Source organism: Trichechus manatus, unplaced genomic scaffold, assembly GCF_000243295.1.
Source record: "Trichechus manatus latirostris isolate Lorelei unplaced genomic scaffold, TriManLat1.0 scaffold00041, whole genome shotgun sequence".
Classification (NCBI taxonomy): domain Eukaryota; kingdom Metazoa; phylum Chordata; class Mammalia; order Sirenia; family Trichechidae; genus Trichechus; species Trichechus manatus.
In genome coordinates, this window is record NW_004443977.1 from 9,447,232 (window position 1) to 9,468,198 (window position 20,967).

Consider the following 20,967-nt stretch of genomic DNA (forward strand, 5'->3'; position numbering starts at 1 on the left):
CTTTTCTATGCTCTGAAATACCTTTAGTAGTAGTGGTGTTAACTCTTCTCCGGAAGTTTGGTGGAATTCTCCAGTGAAACCCTCAGGGCCAGGGCTTTTTTTGTTGTGGGGAGTTTTTAAATCACCTTTTCAATCGCTTCTTTTGTTTTGGGTTTATTTAGTTGTTGTACTTCTGTGTATGTTAGTTTAGGTAGGTAGAGTGTTTCTAGAAATTTGTCCATTTCCTCTAGATTTTCAAATTTGTTAGAGTACAATTTTTCATAGTATTCTGTTATGATTGTTTTAATTTCAGTGGGTCTGTTGTGATAGCGCCCATCTCATTTCCTATTCAGGTTATTTGCTTCCTCTTCTGTTTTTGTTTTGTCAGTTTGGCCAATGGTTTATCGATTTTGTTGATCTTTTCAAAGAACCAGCTTTTGGTCTTATTAACTCTTTCAATTGTTCTCCTATTCTCTATTTCATTTAATTCTGCTCTAATTTTTATTATTTGCTTTCTTCTGGTGCCGGAGGTCTTCTTTTGCTCCTCTGTTTCTATTTGTTTGAGTTGTAGGGTTAATATTTTGATTTTGGCCCTTTCTTCTTTTTGGATGTGAGTATTTATTGCCAAAAATTAACCTCTGTGCACTGCTTTTGCTGTGTTCCAAAGGTTCTGGTAGGATGTGTTTTCATTCTTATTAGATTCTGTGAATTTCTTTATTCCATCCTTAATTTCTTCTATAACCCAGTAGTTTATGAGCAAGGTGTTGTTCAATTTCCATGTGTTTGATTTTTTTTCTTGCTTTTCCTGTTATTGATTTCCCCTTTTATGGTTTTGTGGTCAGAAAAGGTGCTTTGTAATATTTTGATGCTTTGGATTCTGTTATGGCTTGCTTTATGGCTTAATATGTGGTCTATTCAGGAAAATGTTCTATGTGCATTGGAAAAGAAAGTATACTTCTTTGCTGTTGGGTGGGGTGTTCTGTACATGTCTATGAGATCAAATTGGTTGATTGATTGTGGCATTTAGATCTTCCATGTCTTTACTGAGCTTCTTTCTGGATGTTCTGTCCTTCACTGAAAGCAGTGTGTTGAAGTGTCCTACTATTATTGTGGAGCTGTCTGTCCCTCTTTTCAATGCTGTTAGAGTTTGTTTTATGTATTTTGGAGCCCTGTCATTGGTTGCTAAATATTTATTATGGTTATGTCCTCCTGATGTATTAACCTTTAATCATTATATAGAGTCCTTCCTTATCCTTTGTGGTGGATTTTAATTTAAAGTCTATTTTGTCAGAGATTAATATTGCCACTCTTGCTCTTTTTTGATTGCTGTTTCCTTGATATATTTTTTCCATCCTTTGAGTTTTAGTTTGTTTGTGTCTTTAAGGTGTGTCTCTTATAGGCAGTGTCATGGTTTGAATTATGTCCCCCAAAAAATTGTGTATCAATTTGGCTAGGCCCTGATTCCTGGTACTGTGTGATTTTCCTGTATGTTGTAAACCTGCCTCTGTGATGTTAATAAGAGAGGATGGGTGGCAGTTGTGTTAGTAAGGCAGGGCCTGATCTATAAGACTGGATTGCATCCTTAGGCAATCTCTTGAGATATAAAAGACAGAAGTGAGCAGTGAGACAGGGGGACCTCATACCATCAAGAAAGCAGTGCCAGGAGCAGAGCACATCCTTTGGACAGGGGTCCCTGCGCCAAGAAGCTCCTATTCTGGGGCAACACCGATGAGAAGGCCGACAGACAGAGAAAGACTTCCCCTGGAGCTGACACCCTGAATTTGGACTTTTTGACTGTGCGGAAATAAACTTCTCTTTGTTAAAGCCATCCACTTGTGGTATTTCTGTTACAGCAGCACTAGATGACTAAGACAGGCAGCATATAGACAGATCGTGTTTTCTTATCCATTCTGCCAGTCTCTGTCTCTTTACTGGTGCATTTAGTCCATTTACATTCAGCATAATTATTGATAGGTATGAGTTTAGTGCTGCCATTTTGATGTCTTTTTTGTGTGTGTTGTTGACAGTTTCTTTATTCCACTTAATTTTCTGTGCTAAGTCATTTTTCTTTATGTATTTTCTTTTCATCTTCTTTATTGTTGTTGATTTTGTATTTGCTAAGTTGTTATGTTTTTCATTTTGATTCATATGATTGTTATTTTCCTTTGTGGTTCCCTTAATATTTACCCCTATTTTTCTAAGTGTAAACCACTCTTTTATTTCTTTATATCATCTTGCTTCTGTTCCATATGAAAAATTTATGACTACATTTTTTAGTCCCTCTTTTTTGTTTTAATGTCATTTTTTACATATTGACCTCTCTGTTTCCTTATTTTCAGTGTTTTAGCTTTGATTTGTTTTTGTGACTTCCCTAACTGGGTTGATATCTGGTTGCTCTGTCCTGTGGTCTAGTTTTGGGTTGTTATCTGATGTTATTGATTTTCTAACCAAAAGACTCCCTTTAGTATTTCTTGTAATTTTGGTTTGGTTTCTGCAAATTCCCTAAACTTCTGTTTATCTGGAAATGCCCTAATTTCGCCATCATATTTGAGGGACAGTTTTGCTGGATATATAATTCTTGGCTGGCAGTTTTTTTCCTCCAGGGCTTTATATATGTCATCCCATTGCCTTCTTGCCTGCATGGTTTCTGCTGAGTAGTCCAAGCTTAGTCTTACTGACTCTACTTTGTAGATGACTTTTTGTTTATCCCTAGCCACTCTTAAAATTCTCTCTTTATCTTTGGGTTTGGCAAGTTTGATTATAACATGTCTTGGTGACTTTATTTTGGGATCTACCTTATGGGGGGTTCGATGAGCCTCTTGGATAGATATCTTTTCATCTTTCACAATATCAGGGAAGTTTTCTGCTAACAAATCTTCAACAATTCTCTCTATATTTTCTGTTATCCTCCCCTGTTCTGGTATTCCAATCACTCATATTTTGTTCCTCTTGATAGAGTCCCACATAATTCTTAAGATTTCTTCATTTTTTAAATTCTTTTATCTGATTTTTCCTCAAATAAGTTGGTGTCAAGTGCTTTATCTTCAGTCTCACTAATTCTGACTTCCATTGCTTCAATTCTGCTCCTCGAGTTATCTAATTCTGAAATTTTATTTGTTAATCTTCTGGATTTCTGTTTGCTGTCTCTCTGTGGATTCTTGCAGCCTGTTAAATTTGTCATTATGCTCTTCTATAATCTTCTTAAGTTCCTCTATTGCTTTATCTGTATGTCTGTAAGTTCCCTGGCGTGTTCTGTGTTTTGCCTTGTCTCCTTCCTGATCTCTTGAAGAGTTCTGTATATTAGTCTTTTGTCTTCTTCCTCCAGTAATTCCAAGAAGTTCTCTTTCTCCAGAAGATTTCTTGATTCTTTGTTGTGGGAGCTTGCTGAAGCCATCATGGTCTGCCTCTTTATGTGATTTGGTATTGACTGTTGTCTCTGAGCCATCAATAAGTTGTTATATTTATTTTATTTTATGTTTGCTTACTATGTTCTAGCTTCTTGTTTTGTTTTGATATGCCCAGATAGGCTGCTTGTGTGAGCTAGTTTGATTATCGGCATCTTTGAAGCTCTCATTTCCTGTCACCAGGTGATTAGATCTGTCACTAGTTATGTAAGCCCAGGAGTCCGTTTACTTTTCTTGTATGGATTCAGCTCAGGTATTCAGGTAGTCAGTCCCCAATTGTGTAGTGCAGGCTCTCACCTACAGTCCCAGATGGGCAGGAGTGAGTGGAGTCAACACAGGTATCTGGCTGCAGTAGCAGGTCACGTGCTAAGGCAGGAGCCTGGTGGCTGTCCAAGTGTCTGGGAGGAAAGAGTGTCCCTGTTCCCTATGGCATGTAGGTAGGTGGGTTTTGCAGCTGGACTATGGGCACCCAATGCTGTTGGCTGTAAGGACTGGGAGGCACCACTTATTCTTGGACCCCTGTCATGAGTGGCTAGGTTGTGTGGGTAGAGCCACCAGTCCTCAGGCCCCTGGTGTGGGTGGGTGAAGACCCTGCTTAATGGGCAGAGTGGTGTCAAATGTAATGAACCTGCCACTCCACCATATAGCTGATACAGTTGTAGTTAGGCTTCAGGTATATACCCTGTTGTACTGTGCTAATGAGGGCCTATGCCATTAAAATGGGCCCACAACACAGTCTATGTATGGGTGAATGGCATTCAAAGTCCATGGACCCCTTATGCCTGTGCCTAGGCAAAGGAGCTGTGCCTGCCCTGAGTTCCAGGCTCAGGGGAGCTGGCAGATTATTTTTTCCTGTTTGTTAATTTGTTCCCTCTCCAAGGCCAGGAGAATGGCTCAGGGCATATGACGGGTCCTACTTCCAGCCCAGGCAATGGGGCATTCACCGAAGCTGGCCCAGGACCCAGTGCAGAGTGGGGAGGGGCTAGGTAAGTGGGAAAGAGATTCTTCCCAAACTGGTTGTTTTTTGATCCACGTGGTAAGTTAGACACATGTACTTATCTTTTGCTGGTTGAGCACCAATTGTCACTGGTTCTAGAGGCTGAGTAGACTCTCTGCCCCTGGTTCTCTCCCGATGTGGAAAACGCATCCTGAGTGCTAGGTGATCCGGCCTGCAAGGTGCTGGTTCCCACCGGGTCGGGTCTGGTAACTCTTCGCTTCTTCCGAGCCATCTTTCCCTCCCCCTACCACTCAATCTGATTCCTCAACTTTGCCTTTGATGTTCAGGGCTCCTAGATTGTCATATATAATCGATTCCCCTTTTTTTTCAGGTCTTTGTTGTAAGAGGGACCACAGGAAGTGTGACTACTCTGCCATCTTGGCCCTGCCTCTTGACACACATTTTTGGGGGACACAATTCCATCCATAACAGTCCCCTAAGCAATGAATCCCCCTTTTCAGTGGATTTTAGTATATTCACAGTTGTGCCACCATCACCACAATCTAATTTTTGAACATTTTCATCATCCTCAGAAGAAACCCTGCACCCATTGAATATCACTTTTGCCTCCACCCACAGTCACCCACCCTACTCAGCCCCCAACCTTCAGCAACCACAAATCTACTTTCTGTCTCCATTACGTTTGCCTACTCTGGACATTTCATATATATGAAATCACAAGATATGTGGACTTTTGTGACTAGATTCTTTCATTTAAAATAATATTTTCAAGATACATCCATGTTGTAACATATATCAGTACTTAATTTCTTTTTATTGCCAAATAATATTCCATTGTATGAATATATCACATTTTGTTTATCCATTCATCTGTTAATGGACATTTGAGTTGTTTCTACCTTTTAGCTATTATGAATAAGGCTGATATGAGCATTCGTGTTTAAGTTTTGTGTGGGCATATGTTTTCATTCCTGTTGGTTATATACCTAGGAGTGGAATTGCTAGGTCAAATGGTAAATATACGTTTAGCTTTTTGAGGAGCTGACAAACTGTTCTCCAAAGAAGCTGAGTTTTCTTAATTCCCCTGACAGTGGCTTATGTGAAGAGAAAGAGTTGTTCAGAATTCACTTTGGCTTTTAAAAATTAATATGCAGTTTATTAAAATTCATATTTTAATTAAAAAATGTAAAACATAATTATTTTTTAAACTTTTAAGTTCAACTTACCAGTCATAGTATGTTATTCATAAATCAAGCAAATATTAACAATAACTCTTAAGGGAGCTTTGATTAATAATTAGTCTTATTTTCAAAATTAAAACCACTTTAGGCAGTATACACTGCATTTATTCAGTCCATATATTCAATTTCCATTTTAAATACAACTGACTGGCAAACAGACCCGCAAGTATTTTTATTGCAATCTCATAAAAGTAAACATATAAATATGCTACATTTTCAGTAATTTTAATGTTCTGATTCTACTTACAATCTCAGTAAGAATTTAACTTAGACCACCGACTACTCTGACGGGATCACAACAGAGGGCCCCAGACAGACAGGGAGAAAAATGAGAAACTAATCTGTTCTGTAAACTTTCACCTAAAGCACAGTAAGGAAAAAAAAAAGAATTGCTTAAGAATGAAAAAAAGATTTAACTTAAAGTTACAATCTAAATCATTCAACTGCCCAATTTAAATGAGAATGACAAGATTTATCATTCAAGCCCTCTAATATGCCAAATTATTTTAAATATTTCAAGAACCTGAAATACAAACATGCACAATGTAACACAAAAGCCCACTACTGGTCTGTCAGTTTGTCCTACTGTGGTGGCTTGCATATTGCTGTGATACTGAAAGCTTTGCCACCAGTATTTCAAATACCAGCAGGGTCACCCTTGGTGGACAGGTTTCAGTGGAGCTTGCAGTCTAAGACAGACTAGGAAGAAGGATCTGACAGTCTTCTTCTAAAAAAACTGGCCAGTGAAAACCTTATGAAAACAGCAGAACATTGTCTGATATAGTGCCAAAAGATGAGTCCCTCACGTTGGAAGGCACTAAAATACCACTGGAGATGAGCTGCCTCCTCAAAGTAGAGTCGACTTTAATGACGTGGACGGAGTCAAGCTTTCAGTACCTTCATTTGCTGATGTGGCAGGACTTCAACTGAAAAAAAAACAGCTGCAAACATCCATTAATAATTGGAGCATGGCATGTATAAAGTATGAATCTAGGAAAATTGGAAGTCATCAAAAATGAAATGGAACAATAAACATTGACATCCTCAGCATTAGTGAGCTGAAATGGACTGGTATTGGCCATTTTGAATTGGACAATCAAATAGTCTACTATGCTGGGAATGACAAATTGAAGAGGAATGGTGTCACATTCATTGACGAAAAGAACATTTCAAGATCTACCCTGAAGTACAACACTGTCAGTGATAGGATAATATCCATACACCTACAAGGAAGACCAGTTAACACGACTATCATTCAAATTTATACACCAATCACTAAGGCCACAGATGAAGAAATTGAAGATTTTTACCAACTTCTGCGGTCTGAAATTGATCAAACAAACAATCAAGATGCATTGATGATTACTGGCAACTGGAATGTGAAAATTGGAAACAAAGAAGAAGGATTGGTAGTTAGAAAATATGGCCTTGGTGATAGAAATGACATCAGAGATCACATGATAGAATTTTGCAAGAGCAACGACTTCTTCATTGCAAATATCTTTTTTCAACAACAGAAACAGCAACTATACACATGGATCTCGCCAGATGGAATACACAGGAATCCAATCGACTACATCTGTGGAAAGAGACCATGGACAAGCTCGATGTCATCAGTCAGAACAAGGCCAGGGGCCAACTGCGGAACAGACCATCAACTGCTCATATGCAAGTTCAAGTTGAAGTTGAAGAAAATTAGAACAAGTCCATGATAGCCAAAGTATGACCTTGAGTATATCCTACCTAAATTTAGAGACCATCTCAGGAATAGATTTGATGCATCGAACACTAATGACTGAAGACTAGACAAGTTGTGGAATGACATCAAGAACGTTATGACTGAAGAAAGCAAGAGGTCATTAAAAAGACAAGAAAGAAAGAAAAGACCAAAATGGATGTTGGAAGAGACTCTGAAAGTTACCCTTGAACGTAGAGCAGCTAAAGTAAAAGGAAGAAATGATGAAGTAAAAGAGCTGAACAGAAAATTTTCAAAGGCTTCTCGAGAAGACAAAGTAAAATATTACAATGAAATGTGCAAACACCTGGAGATAGAAAGGCAAAAGGGAAGAACATGCTTGGCTTTCCCAAATTGAAAGAACTGAAGAAAAAATTCAAGCCTCCAGTTGCAGTATTAAGAATTCTATGAGGAAAATATTAAATGACACAGGAAGCATCAAAAAAAGATGGGAGGAATACAGAGTCACTGTACCAAAAAGAATTGGTTAACGTTTAACCATTTCAAGAGGTAGCATATGATCAAGAACCGATGGTACTGAAGGAAGACGTCCAAGCTGCACTGAAGGCACTGGAGAAAAACGAGGCTCCAGGAATTGACAGAATACTGATTGAGACGTTTCAATAAACGGATGCAGCGGTGGAAGTGCTCACTTGTCTATGCCAAGAAATTTGGAAGACAGCTACCTGGCCAACTGAATGGAATAGATCCATATTTGTACTCATTCCAAAGAAAAGGGATCAAAGAGAATGCAGAAATTATCAAACAATATCATTAATACCACACACAAGTAAAATTTTGCTGAAGATCATTCAAAAGCTGTTGCAGAGGTACATCGACTGGGAACTGCCAGAAATTCAAGCCGGATTCAGAAGAGGATGTGGAGCAAGGGATATCATGGCTGATGTCAGATGGATCATGGCTGAATGCAGAGGATACCAGAAAGATGTTTATCTGGGTTTTACTGACTGTGCAAAGGCATTTGACTGTGTGGATCATAACAAATTATGGATAACATTGCAAAGAATGGGAAATCCAGAACACTTAGCTGTGCTCATGAGGAAACTGTACTTAGACCAAGAGGCAGTCGTTCAAATAGAACAAGGGGATACTGTGTGGTTTAAAGCCAGGAAAGGTGTGTGTCAGGGTTGTATCCTTTCACCATACTTATTCAGTCTCTATGCTGAGCAAATAATCCGAGAAGCTGAACTATATGAAGAAGAACTTGGCATCAGGATTGGGGGAAGACTTATTAACAACCTGCATTATGCAGACGGACTTGAAGCACTTACTGATGAAGATCAAAGACCACATCCTTCAGTACAGCTTACACCCCAACATAAAGAAAACAAAAATCCTCCCAAGTGGACCAGTTAGCAACATCATGATAAATAGGAAAATATTAAAGTTGTAAAGGATTTCATTTTACTTGGATCCACAATCAATGCCCATGGAAGCAGTAGTCAAGAAATCAAACGACGCATGCATTGGGCAAATCTGCTGCAAAAGATCTCTTTAAAATGTTACAAAGCAAAGATGTCACTTTAAGGACTAAGGTAGGCCTGACCCAAGTCATGATGTTTTTCAATCACCTCGTATGCATGTGAAAGCTGGATAATGAATAATGAAGACCGAAGATGAATTGATGCCTTTGAATTATGGTGTTGGCGAAGAATATTGAATATACCATGGACTGCCAGAAGAACAAACAAATCTTTCTTGGAAGAAGTACTGCCAAAATGCTTCTTAGAAGCAAGGACAACGAGACTTCATTTCATATACTTTGGACATGTTATCAGGAGGGATCAGTCCCTGGAGAAGGACATCATGCTTGGTAGAGGGTCCGCAGAAAAGAGGAAGACCCTCAACAAGATGGACTGACACAGTGGCTGCAACAATAGGCTCAAGCATAACGATTGTGAGGATGGCACAGGACTGGGCAGTGTTTCATTCTGCTGTACATAGGGTCGCTATGAGTCGGAACTGACTCGATGGCACCCAACAACAACAATAATACAAAAGATATTAATATGATTAGTTTGATGCTGTTAAGTATTTCTATATGTAATTTTAAATCTTCCTGAAGGTGAAAGATGATTTCCCAACAAAGCCATTGGAGATTACCTTCCCAAGTGATATTGAGACGGGGGGAATCTTCCTAGGTGACTGAGATTTAAGGCCAAGATTTCTTTTCTGACCTCAACTATGAGGCTAAACTCCTTTTAATAGCCACCATGACAATGTTGAGGCTTACAAGGTGGAGGATCAGATAGCCCACAGCCTAGGGTTTGAATCATACCATTATTTAATTTTTCAATTTACATATCTGTGCCTTTGAGGATTCTGTGCCTTTGAGGCTGTGTCACAACTTCTAAGGTTATTCTAATGGCCCATTTCATCTGCCTGCCTCATAAGAATGTCAAATGCTCCCTCTGCTGGACAATACCCAGGCTTGGGCTGAGTCCCAGAACCTGCAGATCCTTCCATTCCTTGTTGGAGAACTTCCTCCAAGGTCTGGGTGTTTAGTGAAGTGGGTTGACGGCCCTTTAAGAGGCGGTAGCTAGCTCCTAGTTGCTATGGAGACAGCTGGACACTTACCGGGTAGAAGCTGGCAGTCATGTCCTCCAAAGCTCATTCCACAGGTGGGAAGAAGGCTGCTGGTGCTGGGAAGGGGAGGGAGCCTCTTCTGCCTCCTAATCCACGGTGGGGGTGGGGGTCTTGGAGGATTCTGCTTTTGGGTCAGAAGCCAGGACTGGGGTCCCCCATCTCGACCTTGCCTCTCCTCTCTCCATAGGCCTCAGAGCCAAGCACCGCCAGCCCTCACCCCGAAAGCAGAGTTTGCCACTCCCAAAAGCCAATGCTGAAGCCATCAACTTCCTCAAATCCATCCGTGAGCCCTGGCAGTGGAGGGGGTGTGGGGAGAATAGATGAAAGTCTGGGCAAGTCAGCCCTGGACCTGGGCTCTGTCCTTGCTCCCCCACCCCCACCCCCACCCCGTGTCTCTCTACCTTTCAACACTGATTCTTCTGTGACTCAGTAGAAAGGGTGTGAGACCTATTTGTTGGCATTCTTCAAGGGGATACCCAGGACAATGGGGAAAGAGGTCTTCACCTACTGACTGCTGTAGAGGTCAAGGGATGGGGGTGCTGAGGCCACTTGGAAGACAAGAGGGTTGAGGAGGGGGTGAGTGGAGGTATGGTCGGGGGGTCAGAGGGTTGAGGCCTAGGAGCCAGGGCTTTATCTGTCCCACGGGACTCTCACCCCAGAACCTAAGGACCTGCAGCTGCTAGTCTTCTCCGAGACTCTGGCCATGGTCTCAGACACAGGGGAGCCCCTGGGAGAGCTGACCATTGACGTGCAGAAAGGGAAATACAGAGACGAACTCGGGGTCATCTCATACTGCCTCATCGTCCATGCCCTCAACCGTGGCTTCTTGGACAACCTGCTCTGTGGAAACTCCCTTCTGGGTAGAGCTCCCATTGCCTGACGCATCACCCCATACTTCCTCCACCACCCCACCACCACCCCAGGGCCCTTATTCAGGACCAACCCCTTGACCTTACCTTGGGCCAGAATGTGGATAAGAAGGTGTGGGGTGGGGGGAGGTTAATCACAGCCACAAACTCAAGTCAAGAGCAGCGCTGGCCGACCTGTAAATTTTTCTGTGGCCACATGGCACCTGAGTACCCCAGCCTGGGCCACCACTCTCCCTTCCTGCAGTCGCCAACCCATGTCTCCTGTGATGTCAGTATTCACCTGTTTCCGCCTCTAGGCTATCTCTCAGGAAAAATGGAGATCATGGAACAACATAGTCATGAGTTTATCAAGGTACCTCGTAGGGTCCTCAGCCTTGACCCCAACCCAGGGTGAGCGAACAGAGGCCCTGGGAGGGAGGGAGGAAGGAAGGGTGGACCTTGGTGGAATATCACCCAGTTACTCTGCAACTCCCACCACACAAAACTTGAAAACCAATCCGCCTGGGACAATAGAGGTCAGCAGTGGGTCCCTTCTGATGACATTCTCTGATACACAAAGCCTGAAACAAGCCCACCCTAGTCCTCCTCCAACCCCAAAGCCCAGTATCTCCAGGGGGCCACTGAGGCTGGAGCTTTGGGCCTGGCCTTTCCCAAGGTCTCATCTCCTGGACTACCTTGCCTCCAAATTCCCCAGCTCTCACACTCATCCCAGCCAGTTCACTAAGTTTTGCAATGTGATCCATTCATACATTGAAAATCACTTAAGAACCTTCACACAGAAATCATTCCTATCTTTTAAAACCCATATTCTGAGGTGCATTTGCTTTTTAATTTTATATTACACCATAATATGACTTCTACTCTTGAGCTCTACTATGTATGGAAAGTTTTCATCAAAATCTTACCTTGGTTTTCTCCTCTGTAAAGGAGACTGGACAAGATGATCTCTGGTGGGCGGGGGGGTCCCATTTGTATAAAATCCAGGGAGCCCCTGATTCTCCCCTTCCATGCTCTGGCCCTTAGCTCCTTGTCCTCCCGATGGAACGGAAAACAAGTTTAGTGAGGCAGGAAGATCAGCTGGCCATGACCAGGATTGTCAAGGAGGGGGAGGTAAGGACGAGAGCCAGGTGGGAACCATCTTCCACAATATTTTCAGAACCATGAGCAGGGACCAGATTGGGTCAGGCCAGGAGCCTGGACTGAGGACTGAGCCAGGACCATATACCCAACTCCTGGCTTGCCCTTTCTCCCTGCCCCTTCCCAGCTCGAGGTCCCTGACCCAAATTTGTCCTGAACAGGAAATGAAGACCGAAGTGACTTTCTTCCCCTGGAACTCAACTGCCGGCTTCATCTCTGAGGCTGCCAACCTGGTGATTCTGAGGGTGATGGCCTGGCGGCAGATGGTGCCCAGCAATGCCCGCTTCCTGGCCTTGGACACGGAGGGGAAACTCTGCTATTCCACCTACGTAAGGGCGCACCCTGGGCATGGGGCTGGGCCTGGGGCAAATGAGAAGGGGTGCAAAGCAGACTAGAAGACCAGACAGCTGAACCGTGGGAGTGGAAGAGGTGGTGGGGTTGGGGATAAAACAAGAGGATGGAAGCGGGGTTTTGAGGGCAGGAGAAAGCCAGAACTGACTTTGTTAGATTAAATGTGGGGCAGGTGAAGCGAGCGAGAGGGATTGAAAGGTGTAAGCAGTTGAGGCAAGCAACCCTTTCCGCACAAAAGTCAGTCTAGGAAAAATAATGTAGCGGAGGAAAGCTTTTAATTTTTTTTTTTTAATCAGGAAATGCACTATCTCTGACTGCACTTAAATAATATTATTTCTCGACACCTAAGGGTTCCTCTTTTTTATTTTGGCTAAAGTTTCATAATCAACACACCTAGAACTGTTCTGCAATATGTGATTATAAAGCTGCGCCTTTGAATACAGTTTTGACTGAGCCACTTTGGGGGCTGAGTTGTCTTTCTTTGACAGACCTTGTAAATTACACCGTAGTGTTTGAATCAAGGCTATTTTTCTATCACAAACACAGCAAACAGCCATGTCTTCAACATAAACATATACCATTCCCCCCCCATTTTCTTTGAAACACGTGTTTTATGTTAGTACTTTTCTCTCCAAGGCTTCATTACCTGCCCCCTCCCAATAGCCTATCCCCCCACACCCCCATACCTAACTGGTTGGTCCTCATCCCTGTAACAGAATCTGCCAACTAGAAGCACTTGGTCAGAAAGATGGCATGGGGAAGGGTTGGGGCAAGGTAGGCTGGAGCTGGCTTTATGAAGGGACTCCCAAGTTAGACTGTGGGTGCAACTCAAACCTTGTGGCACCTGGGGGTCCGGACAGCCAAGGGCTGCTTATCACTAGTGAAAGATGAAGATGCAAGATGGAGAAAAGAGCCAGGGCGAGATTTTGTGGGAGACCCTAGTGGGCATCCACCTTACCCCCCACTCCATTTTGACTGCTGCCAGCAAGCCCTGGGCTTCCAGACAATCCAGGTGGGCCATCAGCAGGCGGAAGTGTTCATCGTGGAGCAGACAGTACACTCGGATGAGGGCATCCCCATGTCCTGCCAGTTCTACCTTTTCTCTGATGGGTGAGCCACTGTGCGGGGCCAAGGGGGTGGTGTTGAGCACAGACTTGGGTGCTCAATGATGGGGGTGGGGGTGGGGCAAAGGGAAGACTAGCTGCTTCTGAGGACACCACCAGGAAGAGGAGCCGTTGAGATCTGAGTACCCTCTGCTTCATCCACATCCTTCACCCTTTCTTCATCTGTTCGCTCATTCTCCTAATCCTCACAGTTCTTCCCAAACCTCACCAAAAAACCCTGACTGGCTAAGAAGCAAATGCCAGCCTCTACAGGGCCTAAAGCATAGCTAAAGCAGCTGCCACAGTGTTGGGTTTAATACTGAGCAACACCAAGTTTTGAAATACACTTGATCAGATCAGTGTGTTAGAAGAAGTGCCCCTGGCACACGGCCAAGCTGTCACCAGCATAGCGGGGGCACCAAACCATGAGAAAATTCGGGTGGGGGAGTGGAATTTGTTTCTTGACATTTCAAATGCTATTGGCTTTTTTTATTTCATAACTTAGTAAATTGTTTCCATTCTGAATTTCACATAGCAGGAGGCTCCCGATTTTTTTTTAGTGCTTTCACCTCCAAAGGTCTTAGTCCAGCCATGGTACACCAGCCACATGTCAAGGGGTACGGACAGTAGCCAGTTTGAAAAGCAGGGGCCTAATACTTGGTAAGCCCTGTGCCGTTATCAGGGGATGCAGAAATGAACGAGACTCAGGACTCTAAGACAAGTGAGAGAGGCAGAAGTAAAAGGAAGCCTGCGGGACAGGTCTCTGGGAAGGGAGCGCTGGGAAAGCTCCCCTTCCCATACCTTCTTCTATGTTGCACTCCAGGCACCTGGCCAAGAGAGTCCAGGTGGGCTCCCCTGGGTGCTGCATCATCACCAAGATGCCCATCTTGAGGGAGCAGGGTGAGTGAAGCGCAGCTGTGGGAGAGTGAAGGGGAGGTGGGGGAAACCTGGTACATTCCGGGGTGCAGAGGCCCGCTTGTGCAGCCTGCAGAAGGGCGTGACTGAGTGTGCTCCGGGTGGGATCCAGACTGAGATCAGGTGGAGAAACTCTGCCCTCCAGCCCCCACCTCAAGGCACTTAGGGAGAATCCTTCTTGCTGGGAACTCCCTCAAGCCACTCCACCCATGTGGGCAGAGTCCTGGGGGTTTTATCTGAGCCAGTTGTTTGGCTGGTCCTAGAAAGGTTCTTGGAGCCTGGGTGCTAACCGAAAAGTTGGAGGTTCCAGTCTACTCAGAGGTGCCTCGGAAGAAAAGCCTGGAGATCCACTTCCAAAAAAATCAGCCACTGAAAACCCTATGGCGTGCAGTTCTACTCTGACACACATGGGGTCGCCGTGTGTGTTTAGGAATGCTCCCGGGTAGGGGTAGTGGGTATGCAGCCTTTCTCCCTCCCCACTCAGATGAGATTGAGCCTCCTCCAGTGTTTGAGAAGAAGCCCCTGGCGTGGGAGGAAGACATGGAGCTCTACTCTAAGTTCATGGACCGAAAGGTGAGGAGAGGCTGCAGCCAACTTGGGGTCCCCACTCCACCCTCGGCCATAAATTCCACATACTGATCTCCCTTTCTGCCTGATTTACCTGCACTCCCCTGGCGGCTGGGAGGCTCCAGCGCCACTTAGCCCTCCTTGGAGCGAACGCGGGGCCTCCTGGGGCACGGGAGGGGGTGTCTATGGTCCCACTCAGGCTCGGGCGCCCCGTCCCCCTCTAGGAGGAGCTCCGACTCAGCCACAACAGCTACATGCTACACCACCCTGAGGCCCACGCGCTCATCTCGGACTTCCTGCTCTTCCTGCTGCTGCGCCAGCCTGCGGACGTGGTCACCTTCGCCGCCGAGTACTTCGGGCCTTTCTCGGTTCGCCGCCAGCCGACCCCCGCCCTGCCCTCCTCCAACCGACCCAGCCCTTTCCGCTCGCTGGCCCCAGAGCCGTCCTCCAGCTGCGGGTTCACGCCCGCGTCAGGGGAGGGCTAGGCGGCCCGCGGGCTGGAGAGTGCGTCCGGCCCGGGCCCGCGGTCCGGAACTGGGCAGGAAGCCTGGGCGTCGGGGCGGGCCGCGCCGGGGGAGGGCGCCTTTTCCGGGCTGCGGTTTTTGTGGGAATAAACTGGGCGCTCCCGCAGCTCTGCTGAGCGCGCTGCAATCTTCCTGGCCAGCTTCTTACGTCAGGCTAAAAATAGGAACCGCTGACAGCGTTTATGGAGTTAATTTCAGTCTTTCTAGAAAAGACTGTTACCGTCATTATAATCGGTATTTTGCAGATAAGAAAACAGAGGCACTGAAAGGTTAAGTAACTCGTAGAGCTAGAATGTGGAGAAGCAGAATTCGCGCTCAGACTCTTAGCTGTTAGTTTAGTGGGGATGGAGGGGCGGTGCTTCTTGACAATCAGAATCTTTATGGAGACCACCGAGCATAATTGCCCTCCCCACCCCACCCCCGAACTGAAAGAGCACGCGGTAGCGGAAATGGGGCTTGGAGCCCCTTTGACTTTGCTTGTCACCTCCAAAGCTTCCCAAAACGCCCACCGCCAGCTCTCAGGCTCCACCTCCTACCCACTGACACAAAGGAGCTTCCAAACTGCGGGACCCCGGGTCTCTTCCGCTTGCCCACTAACACCGAGTAACCTCGAAACTGCAGGGACCCCGGGTTTCCTCCCCTTTCGCATTGACACAGAGTAATCCTGAAACTGTGCAGGGACCCCGGGTCTCCTCCCCTTTCCTATTGACACAGAGTAACCCTGAAACTGCGCAGGGACCCCGGGTCTCCTCCCTGTTCCTGCTGACAGAGCGGAACCTCAAACTGCATGGTCCCTGGGTCTCCTTCCCATTCACACTGCCAAGAACCCGAAACTGGGCCCCGTCGCCGGGTCTCCTCCTGGTTCCTACTGACAGAACTGTGCGACGATTCCTGTTCTCCTCCCCTCCTCCTCGTTCCCTCTGGCACAGAGGAGCCCCCAAACTGCGCGAGGCCCCAGTTACCCAGTTTCTCCCCAAGACAATGGATGGGCAGGTAGTACCACCTCCCTTAGACTCCCTGTTTGATGTCAGTTGTGGCCAGCGGCTTGTTTCCACCTTCTGGCTGAGGCTCAGTAGCTTTGTCAATACTAAGCATGAGCCCTTCAGGCAGCTGGTAATGAGGGTGTGAGCTCCATTCCTCCACCCATTCAATCACCGGAAGCTTGAATGTCTTTAACACTTGCTACTGCAAGATGACTCGTGATCGACTCAGGTTACACAACAACAACTTTGAAATGAAACACTGCTCATCTGTCAGTTTGTCCTACTCTGGTGGCCTCCATGTTACTATGATGCTGTAAGCTGTGCCACAGGTATGAAGCTATGGCACAGGTATTTCAAATACCAGCAGGGTCACCCATAGTTAACAGGCTTCAGTGGAGCTTCCAGACTAAGACAGCGTAGGCAGTAAGCCCTGGTGATCTACTTTTGAACATTAGCGGATGAAAACCGTTTGGATCACAACAGAACATGGTTCGTGATTCTGTTGTACATGGGGTCACCAGGAGTTGACGGACTGGAGGGCAACTAACAACAGCAACTCTGCAGGATGAGAGACTACAAAGAAGCTTTGCACTCTAGGGGACAATATGAGCCGATATCTACAAGCCTGGGGGCAGAGAGTGAGGGATCAGGGAATCAGGGAAGGCAGCCTGGAGAATTATCATTTGAGTTGAGCCTTGGAGTTTGTGGGTTTTTTTTTTTTTTTTTTTTCTTTTTTTGAACTTTAGATGAAGATTTACAGAACAAATAGAATAGTTTCTCATTAAACAGTTAGTACACATATTGTTTTATGACAATGGGTAACAACCCCATGACATGTCAACACTGTCCCTTCTCAACCTTGGGTTCCCTATTACCAGCTTTCCTGTCCCCTCCTGCCCTCTAGTCCTTGTCCCTGGACTGTTGTGCTCCATGAGTCTCGTTTTGTTTTATGGGGCTGTCTAATCTTTGGCTGAAGGGTAAACCTTGGGCGTGACTTCATTACTGAGCTGAAAGGGTGTCTGGGGACCATACTCGCGGGGTTTCTCCAGTCTCTGTCAGGCCAGTAAGTCTGGTCTTTTTTTATTTATATATTTTTAAATACATATCCTTTATTGTCCTCTTTCCCTTAAGAAGAAATACATGTTTATTACAGAAAACTTATAAAAGGAAGATAAACCAAAAGAAGAAAAATGGAACCACCTCAATCCCTCTGTCTAGAGGCAGCCACCCTTAGCATTTTTGGCAAATACCCTCTCAGCTCTTTTTTCTATGCATAAAAGCTCTGGTGTTTGTTGAACATTTACTCTGTCAAGCACTTTATTATAGATTGTTTGATCTGGTCTTCACAACTCCAAGAGAGGAATTTTTTTTTTTTAACAAAAATGATATCCTATAGTAATACACGTTCATTGTTAATTGCATATTTATTTATATTTTTTGTAAACATTTCAAACATCACAGATAAAGCTGAAGTCTCCTTACATTTCTACTCCAGTCCCATAGTGTTTTGTAAGCTTTTCTCATGTGTTGTAATTGGCTGTTTCATTTAACAAAATATTCTGAAAATCTTCTCATGACATCACAGTCTTCTATTTTTGCTGGCTGTACCAATATTCAGCCACTCTCCCTCGCCTCCACAGCATTTTCAGTTGCTATAAACAATGCTGCATTGAACATTTTTGTAGCTAAATATTTGCATATATCAGTAATTATTGCCTCAAGAACACATTCTGAGAAGCGAAATTGTTGGATCAATTTTAAGTCTTTTGTTTGTTAACTTATTGGCAAATTCTAGATGGGTATGATTTTGGTTAAGAGTCTGGTAAAACATTCCAGGCAGAGAAAATTAACATGAGCAAAGGGTAGAGAGGTAAGAAAGTGCAATGCATGTTCATGGTCTGAAGTAACATTGTCCAATAGAACTTTCTGCAGTGAAGGAAATATTCTACGTCTGCGATGTCCAATATGATAGCCACTAGTGATATGTACCCAATGAGCACTTGAAATGTGGCTAGTATGATTGAGGAACGGAATTTTTAGGCAGCATATAGATGGATCATATTTTTTTGTCCTATCTGCCAGTCTCTGTCTTTTTATTGGTGCATTTAGGCCATTTACATTCAGCATAATTATTGATAGGTATGAGTTTAATGCTGAGTCATTTTTTTTTATGCATTTTCTTTTCATCTTTTTCATTGTTGTTGATTTTGTGTTTGCTGAGTCTTTATATTTTTCTAGTTTTTTATTTTGACTTGTAGGATTGTTAGTTTCCTTTTTGATTACCTTAATATTTACCCCTATTTTTCTAGGTTTATACCAGTCTTTTATTTCTTTATATTGCCTTGACTTCCTCTCCATATGAAAAATCTATGTCTGCATTTTTCAGTCCCTCTTTTTTGTTTTAATGTTGTCATTTTGTACATATTGACATCTCTGTTTCCCTCTTTTCAGTGGTTTAGCTCTGATTTATTTTTGTGACTTCCCTATCTGGTTGCTCTGTCCTGTATTCTAGTCTTGGGTTGTTATCTGATGTTATTAATTTCCTAACCGGAGGGCTACCTTTAGTATTTCTTGTAATTTTGGTTTGGTTTTTGCAGATGCCCTGAACTTCTGTTTATCTGGAAATGCCCTGATTTTGCCATCATATTTGAGAGACAGTTTTGCTGGATATATAATTCTTGGGCTGGCAATTTTTTTTTTCCTTCAAGTCTTTATATATGTCATCCCATTGCCTTCTTGCCTGCATGGTTTCTGCTGAGTAGTGAGCTTAGTCTTACTGACTCTCCTTTGTAGATGACTTTTCGTTTATCCCTAGCCACTCTTAAAATTCTCTATCTTTGGTTTTGGCAAGTTCGATTATAACATGTCTTGGTGACTTTCTTTTGGGATCTACCTTATGTGGTGTTTGATAAGCATCTTGGATAGGTATGTTCTCATCTTTCAGGACATCAGGGAAGTTTTCTGCCAACAAATCTTCAACAATTCTCTCTGTATTTTCTGTTATCCTCCCCCGTTCTGGTACTTCATTCACTCATAGGTTATTTCTCTTAGGGTTTCTTCATTTTTAAAATGCTTTTATCTGATTTTTCCTGAAATAAGTTGGTGTCAAGTGCTTTATCTTCAGTCTCACTAATTCTGACTCCCATTGCCTCAATTCTGCTCCTATGACTTCCTGTTGAGCTGTCTAATTCTGAAATTTTATTGTTAATGTTCTGGATTTCTGATTGCTGTCTCTCTATGGATTCTTGCAGCCTGTTAAATTTGCCATTGTGCTCTTCTCTAATCTTTTTAATTTCCTCTATTGCGTGTTCTGTGTTTTGTTTAATTTCCTTCCTAAGCTCTTGAAGAGTTCTGTATATTAATCTTCTGTATTCTGCCTCTGGTAATCCCAAGAAATTTTCATCCTCTGGAAAATTTCTAGATTCTTTATTTTGGGAGCTTGCTGAAGCCATCATGGAGTGCCTCTTTATGTGATTTCATACTGACTGTTGTCTCCAAGCCATCGATAAGTTATTATATTTATTTATTTTATGTTTGCTTACTGTGTCCTAGCTTCTTGTTTTGATATGCCCAAATAGGCTGTTCGTGTGAGTTAGTTTGGTTATTGGCACCTTTGAAGCTCTAATGTCCTGTCAGCAGGTGGTCAGATCTGTTACTAGGTATGTAAGCCCAGGAGTCCACCTGCTCCTCCTGTGTGGATTCAGCTCAGGTGCCCAGGTAGCTAGCCACCAAGTGTATGATGCAGGCACTCACCTACAGTCCTGACAAGCATGGGTGATTGGTGTAGGCACAGGCATCTGGCTGCAGCAGGGGGACACACTCTCAGCAAGGCAGGGGGCTGATGGCCACCCCCGAGTGTCCAGGAGGAAGGTGTGTCCCTGTTCCCTAGAGCGTGTAGGTGGGTGGGTTTTGCAGCCGGACTATGAGCACCCAGTGCTGTTGGATGTAAGGACTGGGGGGCACCTCTTATTCTTGGGCCCCTATCGCAGGTGGCTAGGTGGCATGGGTGGAGCCACCAGTCCTCAGGCCCCTGATGTAGGTAGGTGAAGACCCTGCTTAATGGGCAGGGCAGTGTCAAATGTCATGAACCTGCCTCTTCACAGCTGAAACGGTTAAAGTTAGAGTTCAGATATATACCCTATTGTACTGTGGTAATGAGGGCCTACGCTGTTGAAATGGCCCCATACAAGTCTAGGCAGGGGGAAAGGCTCAAAGTCCGTGGATCCCTTATGCCTGTGCCTAGTCAAAGGAGCTGTGCCTACCCTGAGTTCCTGGCTTAGGGGAGCTGGCAGTTTATTTTTTCCCGTTTGTTAATTTGTTCACTCTCCAAGGCTGGAGAATGGCTCAGGGCATGTGACAGATCCTACTTCTGGCCCAGGGGACTCAGCAATTGCTGAAGCCACTCTGGGACCCAGTGCAGAGTAGGGAGTGGGGAGGTAAATGGGAGAGAGGTTTTCCCCTAAGGGGGGTGTTTTTGATCCGCACAGTAGGCCCGAAGCAAGTACTTATCTTTTGCCAATGGAGGGCTGCTTCTCACTTGTTCTGGGTGGCCGAGTAGACTCTCTGCCCCTGGGTGGTCTCTCCCGGTGTGGAA

General features: G+C 44.3%; 1 protein-coding gene across 1 annotated transcript; it reads left to right on the forward strand.

The window, feature by feature from the left end:
* The first annotated feature begins 9,934 nt into the window (after positions 1 to 9,934).
* CATIP (ciliogenesis associated TTC17 interacting protein) lies at positions 9,935 to 15,351 on the forward strand. The gene is made up of 10 exons (XM_004376383.1): positions 9,935 to 9,959; positions 10,112 to 10,207; positions 10,584 to 10,784; positions 11,090 to 11,145; positions 11,817 to 11,903; positions 12,092 to 12,259; positions 13,267 to 13,391; positions 14,208 to 14,284; positions 14,784 to 14,872; positions 15,091 to 15,351. Exons 1-10 carry the CDS (start codon positions 9,935 to 9,937, stop codon positions 15,349 to 15,351), a joined length of 1,185 nt encoding a protein of 394 aa, XP_004376440.1.
* Positions 15,352 to 20,967: the final 5,616 nt, after the last annotated feature.

What these genes read in the sequence shown, in the direction of transcription:
- CATIP (XM_004376383.1), top strand. Translation starts at nt 9,935, where the DNA reads ATGTCCTCCAAAGCTCATTCCACAG. An exon ending in CAACTTCCTCAAATCCATCC is followed by an intron (nt 10,208 to 10,583) that starts GTGAGCCCTGGC and finishes CTCTCACCCCAG; the next exon opens with AACCTAAGGACCTGCAGCTG. An exon ending in TTCTACCTTTTCTCTGATGG is followed by an intron (nt 13,392 to 14,207) that starts GTGAGCCACTGT and finishes GTTGCACTCCAG; the next exon opens with GCACCTGGCCAAGAGAGTCC.